Source organism: Macaca fascicularis, chromosome 2 (genome assembly GCF_037993035.2).
Source record: "Macaca fascicularis isolate 582-1 chromosome 2, T2T-MFA8v1.1".
Classification (NCBI taxonomy): domain Eukaryota; kingdom Metazoa; phylum Chordata; class Mammalia; order Primates; family Cercopithecidae; genus Macaca; species Macaca fascicularis.
Genome location: NC_088376.1, coordinates 31,071,642 through 31,088,847, shown reverse-complemented (window position 1 = coordinate 31,088,847; position 17,206 = coordinate 31,071,642). Strand labels below are relative to the sequence as shown.

The following is a 17,206-nucleotide window of genomic DNA, read 5'->3' as shown; positions in this document are numbered from 1 at the left end:
ACTGCCTTAAGCCAAGGAAACACTGGGTTTCATTTGTTATAGCAGTCGGTCAACCTCATTAATACCCTATAACAATGAAACAAAACGATCATTATAGTAGACACACACATTTTATTCTCAAGAAGTTGCTCAAGGTGAGAATATGTGAGTCTCACATATTCATATTCTCACATGAAAATCTCATGCTGTTTTCTTCTCACCTCCCCTCCAGTTCACACTGTCACTCTAATCCTTTGAACTGGCTCTTTTGACAGGTTTCCTCTCATTTTCTGTTATTACTTTTTTCTTACTGTCTTTCACATGGGTGGCACATGGTTCAAGAAAAAAACCTCAAAGATCAACTTCATTATAGAATAGTAATTATTATTATTATTATTTCTCCCATCAATCTCATTGGGCTTTACTCTTTGGAAACCTGTAGGCAAGCCTTGGGAAACTAATTAACAGTGTATCAATTTTCAAACTCGGTATTCCAACCATGAAAGAATGAGAAGTCAGAAGTAAACACTACTGTTGGAAGGGTAATAGAGTTGAAATGCATTATTGTGTGTTCCTTACAGAAGACCAAAGAGCTCCTATTAACTTTCTTGTTAGTAGGAATGTGGTCATTCAGAACTGGAAGAAATAGTGAGTGTGGGAGTAATAAGAACATTTTGCATTAGGAATCTGCAAGAAGGGCAAGGGCAAGAAGAAGGAAGAAGACAGATAGCTCCAAGGTGGGAACAGGAGCCAGGGGGCTAGGTCTTGGCTCTGCGATTGAATTCTGGATGACTCTGGATATTTCACTGCACCCTCATCAGGCTTCAGGAGGAAATGAGAGTATTATTACATGATCTCTAGAGTTTTAACAAGCTGTAATGAAATTACAAAATACAGAATAGTCCTATAACTGAATGTTTAAAATGACTTATTTTTAAACATCAGATCTAGAAAAAGTGTACGCGCCCATGTTACCAGAACACAGTCTGAGAACTAGGATGCGATAGACATATTTCTCAGTGAAACTCAAGACCTTAGGAGATATAAAAAGTATCAAGTTTACCAGAGGAATTTGGGAGAACTCCCTCATCATAAGCATAAATTAGACCCTGTGTCTTCTCAACTTGCCCCTGCTAATGGGTGTGTCTGTGGGACTACAGAACCATGTGTGTGCTGGGAGCCAGCCTCAAGATTCTCATCCTAGCTAAGCATCAGAATCACCCATATCAGTTTTCAGTGGCCACTGGTATACAGCACGGGTCCTTCAACCTCTTTGATTATTCCTTTGCTCTAAAAAACTGAGGGGACTGGCACCTTGATATGTGTATATTATATTTATTTATTTATAAATCATATGCATGCACTACTTGTACTAACCTATTTTGTATATTAGAAAACATATGTATAAGAGTATTTAAATGAGATAGAAATGAATTAAGCTAGATTTAAATTAATTTTCATAAGTTTACTTACAGTGGTTTTTTTTTTTTTTTCTTTTCTTTTTTTTGGAGATAGAGTCTTGCTCTGTCACCCAGGCTGGAGTGCAGTGGCTCGATCTCAGCTCACAGCAAGCTCCTCCCCCCGGGGTCACACCATTCTTCTGCCTCAGCCTCCCGAGTAGCTGGGACTACAGGCACCCGCCACCACACCCAGCTAATTTTTTGTATATTTTTTCAGTAGAGGCGGGGTTCACCGTGTTCGCCAGGATGGTCTCGATCTCCTGACCGTGTGATCTGCCCGCCTCGGCCTGCCAAAGTGCTGGTGAGCCACCGCGCCCGGCCTACAGTGGTATGCTTTTTAACAGTAGTGACGTGATTCAATATGCTTCTGTACTTTTTGAAAACTTTTGTTGCATGCTTTGTGAAGGTGAGTTTTTGAAACTGATACTCTGGAAAAAGCTACCTCATAAAGAGACATAGATATGAATGAAAAGAAGACATCGTTGGCTGCCCTTGGTAAAGTATGGTATTCATTTTGTAACCCACCATTATGCCAAGGTTTTTGTTAAAATCTGGCTAATAAAATTTCTATATTCCTTAATGTTAATAAACTCGTCTAAAAATCTAAGTGAAAGGTGTTGTGTTTCTGTATTTAAAACAATTTCTAACTTGACTTATCTCTTAATCTGGAAGATTATTAACCATGTGAGAAATTATGATTCTGTAACTTTTAGGTGTTCTTTGAGAATTTTTAATAAGTGACACACTTAAATTATATCTTTGTTAAGAACATCACAAATAGATAAAACATTTCCAAATTATCCACATCATGAATTTCTTTGAAAAAGCTCTTACTTGCATTATTAAAATGTTACCATTACCTTGAAGAGATAAATTGTTTATGTTTTTAAAATATTTTGCATGGTAGCATAGTACTGACAATTATTTGTCACCACCACAAAGGTAAACAAACTTGAAGTACACTTTTTTTTAAAAAAAGAAATTCTATTTAGCAATTCTCTTAAGTGTATTAGCTGGAGATATCTAGTGAATCCACAATAGTTGTTCATGGCTCCTGACATCTCTCAGGTACTGTAAATATGCCCATCATTTAAGATAATGTAACCCACTTAACTGGGGACATGGGGACAGCAATAAGACAGGCATCAAATCAAGTGGAGAAGTAACGGGGCACTTTCAATCCCTTTGTATGCTGAAGTCCCCTTTCCCTTAAGAGACCTCAGAGGTGATCTCTCATGATTGGCTGACAAACGTGGCATGTGAAGGAACCACTGTTTCTGTACACTAAATAGTAAAACTTAATAAGCATTACTCCTTTTGGAAAAAAAAGAACATAAACAGAAGTTTCATTATTTTTTTCTTGCACTCCTTTGGATTATCTTTGTATAGTCACTGTGCACGTACACTTACTGGTTTAGAGTCTAGGCTTCTGGTTTTTTTTAGGTGTTTGGCTTTCAATCTGTGTAGTAACCTTGTTCTCAGTCTAGTATCTGTTTCTTTAAGTGTTCTCCACGGCCACCAGTTTTGGAATAGAGCAAATACAGAGTTCTGGGTCCTATCACAGATCTATTTACATTAGAATATCTGGGAATATGTGTTTTTAACAAGCTTCCTAACGTGCTTCTTTTGCATACCACGGCATTACATGGAAAGCTTTGTGAGGAACAGCTATGTCTCCCTAATTCATTATATCACCAGTACCTAGGACAATGGAGGCAATAAACACTTGCTGAACTGAATTGCAATGAACATCGACTTCTCCGGAAGAGAAATTTGAGGGCTTAGTTGGAGGTAATTAGTCACTATTCATCCCATCCATTTATTCATTATTGTAGGTACCCTGGAAATATCAGGCAATCAAACAGACAAAAAACATTGTCTTCATGGAGTTGATATAATGTCAGGGAAAGACAGACAATAGAAAATAATACAACACATCAGTAAACTACCTACTATAGAGATGGGGGCAGGGTGGTCTGCAGAGTGATTAGGGTAAACTTCACTGAGAAGCCTGGATCTGAAGACTTAAAGGAGGATGAGCAATCAGCCAAGTGGTTATTCCTTTTGATAGGGACTGGAGGCCGGGAAATTCTGGGCAGAAGAGGGCAGGTCCCTGGTGCGGGACCCATCCTTGAACCTGGAACTGTGGCCCAAAGTGAGAACCTTACATCCCTGTTTTCCTGCTGGAAAGTTGCCTTTTCCAAAACCACCCATGGCCTGCCCCACCCTCCAACCTGTGCCAATAAAAAACCCTGTACCCATAAAAACCCCAGGCTCTGCCAGCAGAGAGGGGAGAAGAAGAGAAGAGGAGAAGGGGCTAGACATTGGAGACTATGGTTTGACGTCAAACAGGAGCTTGACTTCAGAGTTTGGACTGCCGGACTCCAGGGGAAGATCATCTTCCTGCTCCATCCCCTTCTCAGCTCCCCTTCCCACTGAGAGCCACTTTCATCAGCAATAAAATCCTCTGCATTCATCACCCTTCAATTCAGCCATGTGACCTGATTCTTCCGGATGCCAAACAAGAGCTCACCAAAAACAGCTCAGATACCACAGGTGTGGATGTGAAAGACTGTCACACTGACCCTCCACTGAGCTGTTAACACTTAAGCTGTCTGCATACAGCAAAGCTAAAAGAGCGCTGACTGTAACACTCCTTCTGGGGCTTCAGGGTGGGGGGTGGGGATGGGTACTCCCTGCTAGATGCTGCAGTGGGTGGGGCCTACATGGAGTTGTGCTCCTTCAGGTGCCCAAAAGCACTCACCCTGGCTCCTGCATCCACTCATCTGCATGCTCCCTCCCGCAAAGGGTTGAGTGCAGTGGGTTCAAGTGAGTGGAGTTTGTCCCTGTTGGTGCCAAAGCAGCCAGCTAGCTCCAGAGAGGGCACTCCAGTTCCCACTGTGAACGGGTCAGGGAAAATTTCCTGCTTCATTCTCACTTGCCACAAATCCTATTCATACATCTTTACGTGTTTCAACCAAGACTTCTGAAAGACGGTTCCAGGATGCTACTGGTACATAGTAGGAGCTTAGTATGTTTTGGCTAAATGAATAAAAAGAGTATTTTAGAGAAAGACATGGTGTAGGGGAATGAAACTACAAAGTTCCTCTTCAAAACCATAAAAAACAACTCTAAGTAAATAAAGATCTTTCCCAAATCATATTAAGACACTTGGAAAAATGTGTCACTATCAGCATATGAGGACCACATTCATGCATCAAATGTTAGAGACAAACTTCCTTCATAGTGCCATAGTGGCCTCTGTCTGGAGGAGCTTGGAGGCCCACCCACACATACGCAGTGGTCACTCCAGGTTCATATGAATGGTCCAGTCACTACTGAGGTATAGAGAAAATCTTGCAGTGTGGAAAGCTAACTTACATTTCCCAATATGGTAATCATGTTCCCAATATGGTAATCATATGCATGCTTGAACTGGATGAAATATACTTTAAAATTCTCCATGATAAAATGTTTTGTTTTTCTGGAGAGAGGGGACAGATATAATGTCAAAGCATGTATTTAAATAAAGTAACTGACTATTATAGTTATACAGTTTACTACTTGAATGTATTGACATTTCTTCCTAAAATCAATATACTTAACATTTTAAATTAGCAATATTATATTTACTGAGTTAATATACTTAAGAGGCAAAGAAAATATTTATGTGACCATAATTACTACATTTAAAAAAGTGATGGTTTTTTTCTGTTCTGTCAGTTTTAAGTTTATAAACTTTTTTCATAATTTATGATTTGTAATTTTCAATTTCTTTAAATCATAACATTAAGATGACACAGAAACACTAAGTCCATTTCTGAACAAACTATTTCATATATAATAAGAAAAATAAGTGATTAGCTAGGTAGTCACAGCACTTAGAGCTGGAAATGACTTTTAGAGATTATAGGCTAATTAAGGCCTTATCAGCCACCCATCACCCTTTAAAAAACAATTAATGAACCTGAATTTAAGGCAGCAAAAGGTTAAATGATTTCCCTGGGGGTAAAATAGCAAGTCAGCTGTAAAGGAGGGCAGCCACTTGATTCCTTGACCTCAGGGATATATCACAATCATTTCGCTATAATGCATTTTAATACTTTTCCATTTGGGGCTTCATAGAGACTTTCTGAACACACATGCCTAGGACCGATAGCTTTAAAGTGTTAAGCAGTCTATTTAAAATAAATATCTCTCTCCAATAACCTAGATTTTCCTTACTTGTAAGACATCAAATAAAAAGGAGATTGGTTTGTAGATTTTTCTTTGCTTACTGGGAAAACTTTGCTTAATGAGAACAAGTTAACCCATGGATTTTAGTCTCTTCTTTAGTTATTTAAGGTAATAAATAAAGGTGATGTAAAATAAATCACCATTCTAACGAATTAAGTTGTATTTCACTAAATGAATCTTGTCCTTCTAAAACATGCCGAGCAATCATTTCCACAAAGTTTCATTGCTCTCTCAAGCTGCCCCAAATAAAAACCTCTAAACTTCTCCACACTGACTTTAAAGATCTAAATAAACACATGCTTATTTTCAGCAAACATTGTTGCCATGAACAACTATTACACACAATAAATCTAAATAAAAATCACTGGATGAGATCCTTTTCACACAAAGAAAATATTTATGTTGAATAACAGCATGAAACATTATTATATAAATTAATGTCAAATAAAATTTTATTAAAGACTCCTTACACATTTCATGGACTTCTAATAATTAGTGTTTGCAAATATACAAGGTATTGAGGGTGATATAGTCATTCTTTGGGTCTCTGAGGGGGTCACCGAGAGACTCTGGATAAAGAACGGTCAGGCCCTGCCTGGTTGCTTACTTCAGCAACTTCTAGGAACTCTACTTCCTCTGTTTTCTCAAGCTGGCAATAATATCTCCCTGCAAATTCTTCAAAGCCCAGTTGGAATGCCTCTTTCCTCTAAGAAACTTTCTGACCATTTAAGTCTGAATTGATTATTCTTTCTGCAGTGGTGTCTGTTAAACTGAACTGAATCTTGCTAAAATAGACTCCAAAGGGTCCATTTAGATTATGCGGTCCAGTTTCCTCATTCAAGAAATGAAGTGACTTGTCCAATAAACACAGCAGGATGAACTTCTCTCATACAGCAGACACTGGGTTGTTGCTCTTGGAGATCTAGTACCTGATGCAGTGGAGCTCTCAGTTTGGTAGATGAGAAAATTGAATGGTCTGCTTCCCTCGGGTTCAACTACACAGAGGAGCATGATGTTGACATAAATGAAAGCAAAACTGACCAAGACTGCTGGTATACAGAAGGCAGCTAAGATTATTTCTTAAAAGATGAAAGTGAAAGAATTCAGAGTCGTGGCCGCAGTCTTCTTAAATCAAACAATAACTTACTGGCCTGACCATGTGACAGCCTAGAGGTGTGAATCAGTGAGTGTGCTTACCAAGGGAGAAATACATTTAAGACTACTTTGAACTTCTGGCCAAGAGTAAAAGTAGTTTATAATAAGAGAATGTCTTAATCATTGGCAAGAATCACCAAGAATCCCATAATCTTTCTGAAATTTCAAACTGTGATCTTAAAAATGAGTTTACTTTTTATCCATCAGGTAAGACTGCACAGGAAGAACAAACTAATAGGAAGCCCTTCCTAGCTCATCAACCACTCTCAGGCAGGTTCCCCTGATCCTGGCTCCAGTGATACTGGTCTTTCAGTTTCACCAACAGCCTAAGCTCTTTTCCACTTTGGAGCTTTTGCATTTGCTATTCCCTTTCCTGGAGGTTCTCCTCTCTATTCTTTGCCTGGTTGGTTCCTTTTCCTCCATTAGCTGCCACCTGAAATGGCACCTCCTCAGAAGGGCTTTTTGACCAACCTACCTAAATTAGGTCTTCTCTCAGCCCAGATTTTACCCTCACTTATTATTTTATTTTACATACATATATATATATATATGTGTATTTTTTAAATTTAGACAGAGTCTTGGTCTGTCACCCAGGCTGGAGTGCAGTGGCGCAATCTTGGCTCACTGCAACCTCCACCTCCCAAGTTCAGGTGATTCTCATGCCTCAGCCTCCCAAGTAGCTGAGATTACAGGCCCCTGCCACCACGCCTGGCTAATTTTTGTATTTTTAATAGAGACGGGGTTTCGCCATGTTGGCCAGGCTGGTCTCAAACTCCTGATGTCAAGTGATCTGCCTGCCTCTGCCTCCCAAAATGCTGGGATTACAGGCGTGAGCCACCACGCCTGGCCATATTAGTACCTTATTTGCACCCTTTATAACACGTCATAATCTGTAAGTACTTTCTTGCTTATTTGTATATTACGGTAAGAGCCATATATATATTTTTTATTTACCATTATATCACCATGATTTAACCAGCCTGGTGCACAGAAGATACACAACAAGGACTGGTTAAATTAATGAATTCAAAATACTATAAAACTAATTGAAAATTATTTAAGGCCCCTAGGAAAACCTTAAGGTATTTTGAGAAACACATGATTCTATATTATGAAATGTCTGAAAGCAATAAATAATAAATTTCAAATACTGGTTTAATAAAGATTTTCATATTATTCCTTACAAATCTTTGTTTTAGAGCCAGCATTTACTCAGAAGTAAAACTTAACTATTTTAAAAATGCTAATTTATGTCAAAAAGTCTTTATTTCTGACCAGATGTGAAAATACACCTAATTAGTCACTAAATACCTAATATCAACTGTAATAAACATCCAACTGGTTGTGATTTAGTGATAGAAAAGAAAAAGGAAATAATAGTCACACATCTCAGAAACAAAGAAAAAAACAGCTTTTGTTATGTCACAAACAGAATAAACACAAAAACAAATAATTCAAAGAATGGCAGTTTTCTAAGAAATGCTCCAGTTTTGGAAGACAGAAAAAAAAAAAAAAAAGAATGAAAATAGGAGTAATGCAAACAATCTTGCTGTAACATAAAATTATCACAAAAAATTGGATTAGTAACATACCAGAAAATCTGAACAGACCCTCTGCTAGAAGCATTATGAAAAGTAAATAAATGGATATAGTGCATCATCCTCAAAGAGTCACTATACTTGGTTTTTAGATTCCTTATTGCTCAGAAAGAAAAAGATTACAATGGCATTAAGGAACATTTTCTAAAATTGCCACCTGACTGGCAGCAGGCTTAGATCCATCCACTGCTTTTCAATTTTGATATGACATTTTACCAATGTTATTTATTTGATATTGACAAAAATGTTGTACATATAGTGAGATTTCTTGGAATTAAATGAGTAAAAATTTAAGTACCTATATACAATTTGAAATTTGAAATTCAGACTTTTTATAATTTAAAAAGACAAAATTTAATATAACCCCAAACAAGAACCAAATCAGAACTGGCCAAGCATTGTACATTGTACATTATATTTTTATAGTGTGTTTCTGTGTACAAGAATGACTATGAAATTAAATTGTTTTATTTCTAGAAATTTTCTTCTATAAACAGTAACAGTTAATGCTAAAAGGACTGCTTGCAAAGTTACTCGAAATATTTTTTCCCGAATATTCTAGTCTTCAAAACAAACGGTAGCTGTCAAATTCTTACTGCATAATCTAAAATGGTAATCCATGTACTGTATTTCATTTGTAATAAGTCTTTATGATAAGGTTAACACTTCAACACACAACACAAATAAGAGAACACCAAAAAATGAAAATTACTTTGCTTATGTTTCTGTATTAGAATTTTATTTGCTAAAGGGTAAAAACAGATTTGCAAAATTCACAGTTAACTTAAAACAATAGTTTTAAACCTTTTTTCCTAGCCCTTACTGCCTTCAGGAAGGAAAGAACATCTGGTTATTTAAGGAACACAATATGTTCACATTTTCTATGACTTTTATTTCTAATTGGGTTTTAAAATTTTTTTTGCATGTGAACAACTAGCTAGAACAATGTTTTTTAATCACTTCATATTTTTCAGATTGTCCTCCTTCTATCCCTCTAACTTCATTTTGCGGATTGTTTTTGGAAATCTGCTTAGTAGTTCTAATATGATAAAGACAAGAAAATGAGAATTAGGGCTGTGGTCTGAAGAGCGAGGTATAGAAGTTGTATTTACCATGTGCAGAGTATAGGATGCTAAAAACAGATATTTGATAACCAGTCTTCATAAGGCATACATTTTTAAAAACTTCAACTAGTTCCTGGGCCACTTACATATATGGCAGTTTCATTTATTACAGATGAGGAATTTGTATGAGAAATATGTAAGTAGAAGTCCAATATTTTTAAAACTAATAAAGTCACAGTTCCTGCATGGAAAGGTGGTCTGAAGATGGGTCGTTGCTGGTCTGCCACTAAAAAGCTGTGTGACCTTGAATAAGTCTCTAAGCTTCATCTTTATTCTCACTTTTTCATCTATGAAAGGAGAAGTTGGATAAGACTGTCTAGGTTCTTTGCAGTTCTAAAACTCTGACAGCCTAAGGGAATTAAATTAACTAGATTCTTTGCTATGTCTTCTGTATTCCATAATATATGATGGTAGTAACAGGATTTTAAATAATTCTGATTTATAGCAAATTAAGGAACTAGATGCTCTTTACGTTCAAGTTGTATAATTAATTCACTATCTTGATAAAAATGGCAGCTGAAAAATATACCATTGGCTATGGCTTTTGTGGAATGTTCCAGAAATATGCTAGATGACGTCCAACTAGATTAGAGTCAGTGTGGTGAACTGGAATGAGGCATGGCATTTGAATCAGAAATCAATTCTATCACTATTTCCTTTATACCAAGATATGCAGGACACAAAGCTGAGTGCTAAAAAATGAGCAGGATCCAGTCCTAAGGCGTAGTAACTGACAAAACACACATGCATATAGATAAAATACGCAGTGCCGTGGGTACTCAAAAGGGAGGACATGTCCTATCTGAACCTGAAAATTGTTTCATGGGGAATGTAGAACAGATGCCAGGAATCCGAGGAGGGAATGAATAGACAGAACAGTCATGATGCCACTCTAGCTGGCTTGGGAGCTTATAAGCTTTTTGACCTTGGGAAAGTCACATAAACTTAACCTCTCCCTACTGAAAAAAGTGAGGAAAGATAACCTGCTCTGCCTACTTCATAGGGTTGTTGATTAATGTCAGAGTGCTTGGAAAACTATGAAGGAGTATGATCCTATTATTATACTTTTTAGGCCTACTTTTTTCAGTCTATTCAAATAAGAAATCTTTCCACAGTAAAGGCTATCTCTGACATAAAACAATTAGAACTTTATGTCTCAAGCTATACTTGCAGAATGTATTCTCAACTAAGCAATTTAGGGATGACGGTAGGACAAAGTGCTTTTCTGAAGGTTGACAATGAACCTACTAAGGCTCAGAGTTCCTTGTTTATTTTTATTTTACTGAACTGTTAGCAGCATTCAACACTATAGTGATATGAAACTAGGAAATGGGAAAATATGCTTTCATGTCTCAAATCTCATCTTTCTACTAGTTAATTTCATTGAGAATTGTGTGTTTAAATACTTACTCTGATCTATGTGACTCAGGAATGATTACAGTATTGTGAGTGTTTCACTGTTGCTATTAATAGAAAACATTTAAAGCACTATGATGTGTGAATTTTCAGAGGCTATAGGCAGGGGTACTAGTACCATCTTTCCCTCTTTTTTCCTCCCTTAGCATAAATGGCCTCTTTTATCACTTTATAATTGACAATTAACAACACTGAAAACTCTGTCCACTTGTGGATTTCTATAATATAGATAAATTTACTGTTTTTCTCACTTTACTTTTGCAGCACTGGGTTGGACCTTGTTAGTTCATTGTAATGGCGGCAGGAAGCAGATGAATCCTAAGTAGACAGGGATGGGTTCCCAGTGAAACCTGACCTTCAAGTCAAAGACAGTTTAAAGCCTAGCTACAAGTCCCGGGGTAAATCCATGGACTGGTTTGAAAACCTGTCTTCCTGTTTTGCGTGCTTTTCTCTGATTGAACCCAAGCCTTCACATATTTTACATACACCTACCCTTTCCTAATTGGTATTTTACACTGTTGTGCCCACCTCTAAGTGGTGCCTTTGTTTGAGCCTTTTTTTGCATACTCACAAACCAATCAGCACACACTTCCTATTCTGAGCCCATAAAAGCCCTGGACCTAGCCACATGGAGAGAAACCACCCAACGCTGGGTAGAGGACCACCCTTGCATACCCTCTCCACTGAAAGCTGTTTCACCATCAATAAATATTTTCTCCACCCTTCTCACCCTTCAATTGTCAGCATGATCTTGCTCTTGGATGCAGGACCAGAACTCAGGATCCACTGAACATGGGTACACCAAAGGCTGTAACAACTGTGGTCCTCTGCCCTCTGCTAGCAGAGGGTAGTGACTCCATGTGATGGGAAGCAGCAGCAAGGCTGAACCAGCCCTGGAGCCATGAGCCAGAGTGAGGCAAGGGGCTGACAGAGCTGTTAACACGCTGCTGTCCACTGGGCTGCAGACAGTAGGACTAAAAGAGCTAATCAGCATGCTGTAACATCCCCTCTGGGGCTTCAGGGTTGTGGGCACTGCTGCCTGGACACCACTGTGTTCATGATGCCAGTCTACCGCCGGAGTGGTTTGTAACACACCTGGTCCAGCTGCAAGCCCCGCATGGAGCCCAAGTCTGTGCTGGCACTCAGAACAGCTGGCTGGACCCTGCACTCACTTGCTCACGTACCGCCTCCCATTGGCAGCTGAGCACACACTCACAGCAGCCACAGGATCTGGGCTGGAGTGCAAACCAGGCATGGTCCAGTGGGCCGAGTGGATGGGGTGCCTCCTGCAGCAGGCCCAGGGCTCAGTGAGGCTCTGGGTGGGAACGTCGCTGGCTGTGGAGGTTCCTAGCTGGCAGACTGACTGAGAGAGATCCTGCATCAATTCAAAGTCAGTTCTTGACCATCCTGGCCAACACAGTGAAACCCCATCTCTACTAAAAATACAAAAATTAGCTGAATGTGATGGTGGGCACCTATAGTCCCAGCTACTCAGAAGGTTGAGGAAGGAGAATCGCTTGAACCTGGGAGGCAGAGCTTGCAGTGAGCCAAGATCGTGCCACTGCACTCCAGCCTGGGCGACAGAGCGAGACTCCGTCTCCAAAAAAAAAAAAAAAAAAAAAAAAAGAAAAAGTCAATTCTTCAAAGACAAAGGATGTTCTGCTTAAGCAGGTCATCAGAGACAATTTAATTCAACCTCCAAATATTACAAAAGAGAAGCCCAAGGCTCAGCAAGCATGATTTTTCCAAAATAATGAAGATGTTGGTAGCAGAGCCAAGGTTTGACCCAAGGTCCCAATTCCTAACTCAGGTTCCTTGCAGAACACTACACTGCCACAGACCCATATTAACATGTGTGTCAAGTGACTTTAGTTACTACTTAAAATCTGTAAAATGATGTTAATGGGTCAGCCATGTATACACTTAACTATATCTACCACTTTGCTGGGTTAGCCATCTGAAAGCCCCTTTTTAAAGACTACACAGCTTTCTTTACTTTTCCCATAGATATCGTCATTCCGTGAACTTATTCTACTGAGCCTTTTAAACATGACTCCCTCATCATGCCCAATTTTTTATGTCTCAGGAATATCAGTTTAAGGTCATTGTACTGATCATGTTTTTACTTGATAAGACTCTGAATGTGAAGGTGGGGAATTCCCTTTTTTAGATACCCTATTATTTTTTTCTCTTAAACCTTAAAGAATCTATATTTTAATGCTTGTAGAATTTGCTTCATTATATGTACACAACTTTATTGAGATAGAAAGTACTCCATTAAAATCATACTAATATGAAAGGGCATTTAGGTTCCACTAACAAACACTGATGAACTTAGAATAAACAATTCTGAAGCTGGATGAGTGAGTGATTCACAGAAATATCAACCACATTTAGCTAGGGAAAAATTACCAAGATCGATAGGTTTTGAAAACATATTCATTTCTTCCTTCAATTAAAACAAACAAATCATGCAAGTAGAAAATTCAAATTGCTATTTTAGCAATGTTTTCCACTCTGTATGATTCTAAAAATTCCTAATGCTAAGCTGATAGAATTTTCCATAAGTTTGTAGATCAAAACTCATATCTCATTGACCGGTAACCTCATTCTTTAATCTTATTTTACAGATATTTTGTCATCTTGTGGGGTTTTTTTTGGGGGGTAGGGAGTATATAGTCACACAACTTACAAATACATATGTACATAAAATATAAATATGGAACGTTCAATTTTCATAGTCAGATTCGTAAGCCTTACCAGAAAAAAGTATGCTTCCTTATGCATCAGAGAAATAATGGATTATATTTCTGATGCTTAATGAAACTGCTTTGTGTAAGAAAAATGATATGAAAGTTCATAAATTTACAGAACAGATATAGGCATAATTTTAAATCAATCAAAGAATAAAGGATACACTAAAAGGTTGAAGTCAACAACCAAGGAAAGGACAGAAATCCTTTAGATTCTAAATTTACATTAAACTTGGAGGCCCCAGTTGATCAGACAGAGCTTTGGCAATGGAACCCACAGACAGACTGACTGACTCAGAGACAGTTAGACAACTGCCAACATGACTGTTGGGAGGGTTGCCAAAGAGCCAAAGGCTGGGATTACCATCCAATGCCTGGCATTCTGATATTCGTGTTTGAAGCTTTCTCTCTTATACTTCTTCCAATATTTTTGTTTGGCTCAAAAGTAGCAAGGATTCACAGATTTTTTTTAGATCATTAAATGTTCTTATTTTCAAGAAATATAACATTAGTTGTAAAAGAGCACACTTTTTCTCTGAAGTGTAAAGAAAATTTTGGTGAATTGCTTTACGCTCAAATAGAGAATTCAGTGTTAAAGTCTGTTTAAATCTTTATTTTATTACTCTTAACCCCTCAAATAAGAAATATTAATACATATCATAATATAAAATAATTTAGTGTTTCATTGTATCCACTCTTATGGAACTGGTCCTTTATATAAAGCTACTTTCTTGATCTTCATATGGCCCCCAAGGTTCTACTTGGATAAATAAACCCCTGTGTGGGGTACCAATGACAATATAGTTTGGCTATAAGGACTGGTAGTTCCTCAACTATTTCCTTGACTTGTGAGGAAGGGAAAAGCATAGAACAACCTTCTGTGGGAAAAGAGACATGTGTTCCAGTTTCTTATGGCAAGGTCCACTTAATTTGCCTGCTGAGTTGCTGGCTACTGAGGTATGTGAGTTTTGGCCTACAACTTTAGGCAAATGCTACCATTAGGCAATTCATCAACTATTAGGCAAACTCCACATTCGGAATTCTTAGACTCTACACAGAGAAGTCTATTTTTTACCCAACTTAAAATTATGTATATCCTACTGGGGAAGCTTACCTTTGGGTCTCTAAGGAACAGAGCCTTAAGAATCAGTGAGTGTACATCCCCGATGAATGGGTAATGCATCAGAAGGCCGAGACAGGTCTGGTAGTTACTAGAGATCACTAAATAAGAGGAAAAAATAATTCAGATGCAATACTATTTAAGATACTCTGCATTGCTGAGAATATAAAAATTAACAACTCAGAGTCAATGAAAGCAAACCAATAACTCAACTGATTTGATAAAAGGAAGTAGAAAGAAGGGATCTTTACCAAATTGCCTTTGAAGGAACACATTGTATTGTTAACTGCAATCTAATGTATTAGCACTTATCCTCAGGGGGTGTTGGAAAGAAGAACTTCATATACAGATATGTGTACATCTGCAACATAAATTCTCAGAACCATGCATATTTATTGCCATTTACATGGCTGTGTTTAAATGTCTCCTCTTTTTCTACTTAGAAATTAGTAATAAAAGTCGTATGAATGGAAAAGAACCAGTTTGAGATTTCCATGAAACAATATTTACCTTGATTATTATGTATTATAACTTGTTACATTTTTTCTTTTGTATGGGTAAATATTATATAATTCAAAACTAAAGAAAGTAGAATTTCTACTAATTATTTGTTTTTCTAAAGGTAACAAGAGATTTAGGGAGAGAATATCTAAGCAGCATTTCTTGGAGGAAAAGTGTCAAAATTGTCATAGGTTAAGTCTAAATGTGTTCTGTAGCCTGTCATTTAATTTTTTTTTCAAATCAACCTAATTATGGGTGTAACTATGAAACACATCTTTTCAGGCCGGTGTATGTAAACTACTTTACTTCTTGGCAATCTTATCTGCCACTGCTGTCACAGTCAGGCCCACTAACAATGCTTGCTTTGTGAACCACACTGACTGCCTCCACAGCACTGATTGTGAAGAAACTTTACAGTTTTAACTTCTGTGGTTGCAACTGAAGCCTTTCATTAATCAGTTACTTGAAAAATGTTCCATAAGAAAACAACTGTGATTCAACAGAAACAACATGAACAACTAGAAGTTATAATTAGAAATATCTTTGATTTTTAGATTATTTTTTCTTCTGCTGTTGGAATACTATTTCTTGCTATAACTTTCTACTGCTCCCCCTCCTATGAGCACTATGGGGAAAGGAGACAGGACTGGGCAAAATGAATAATTATAATCTATGTAAGGAACCACTTTATCATCTTCATTTCCATTGCTGCTATGACAGCTTGTAATTTCATACATCTGCTTTCATTTGTAAAGCACTCACTTATCCTACCCTTTCTGTATCTGTTCAGACTCTTATTTGTTCATTTTTTCATATTTACCTTCAGTTACCTGCTGTCCTTTTTTTCTCTAGAAATTCAAAAAGCTAAGATACTGAGAATAGCATAATGGTTTTATGTACAGATTTCTTTGAGATCTAGCAAGTAATTAAGACTTAATCAATTCACCTTATAACTCAAAAAGTAATTATACATTAGTAATTGACCAAGAAAGAATTCTTACATATTTTGTAAAGAGGCAGGAAAGTTTTGTGGAAAAGTTTTTGATCTCATGACACAGAGATGTAGGTTTGAATCCAGGGCTTTATTTGAACCTTTCATCAAGTTGCCTTAAGATTAAATGATATAATCTATGAGACTGATTTATAGCAGCTGTTTAAAACCAGTTCAGGTAACCTCTGTGAGCTTAAGTTTAGTCACTTGGAAAACAACTTTTTGATTGAAAAAATTTATTTGACTGCTTCATTCAACCCAATAATTATTTGCTGAGTACCTCATTCACGACAGGCCCTATGCTAGGGGAGCACGTAGAGATAAACAAAACTGAGTCCTTACTCTGGAGAAAATTACAGCACAGAAGGGCAGATGTATAATACCAAGCAGCTATTACTACTAACACGACTAAGCTAACAGTGAATTATTAAAGCTTTCTGTAGCCAGGCCACATGCTAAGAACTTTACCTACATTATCTCAATTAATTTTTATGACATTCTTATAGAGGGACAATTATTATCTTTGTTTTACAGATGCAAATATTGATACTTGGAGAAGTTAAGTCACTTGCACAAGTTACCAGTGATTCCCTAGAAGGGCAAGATTGGAAACCCAAAAGTCTAGCTGCAGAGTCTGTACTCTATTACAAGACATTTGTTTTGAAAGGCCATTGTTTCGAAAATCAAGAGACATCATGGATGCATACTATAAAGTATTACTACTATTCTAGTGAAGCAGTTTTAACTATACTAGAAGATCAGCATAACCCAGTCTCCAGAAAAGCTTGATTGATTGATTAATCATTTATTTATTTATTTACTATGTTTTTTTAAGAGACAGGGTCTTGCTCTGTCACCCAGGCTACAGTGCAG

At 37.4% G+C, this 17,206-nt stretch overlaps 1 protein-coding gene across 2 annotated transcripts in view; it reads right to left on the bottom strand.

The window, feature by feature from the left end:
- Positions 1-17,206, bottom strand: part of TBC1D5 (TBC1 domain family member 5) — a 564,828-nt gene that overhangs the window by 125,731 nt on the left and 421,891 nt on the right. For both annotated transcript variants that reach the window (XM_074030923.1, XM_074030922.1), the window contains one exon: positions 14,836-14,942. In XM_074030923.1, coding sequence (XP_073887024.1) covers positions 14,836-14,942 — 107 coding nt within the window. The remainder of the gene's footprint in view (positions 1-14,835; positions 14,943-17,206) is intronic.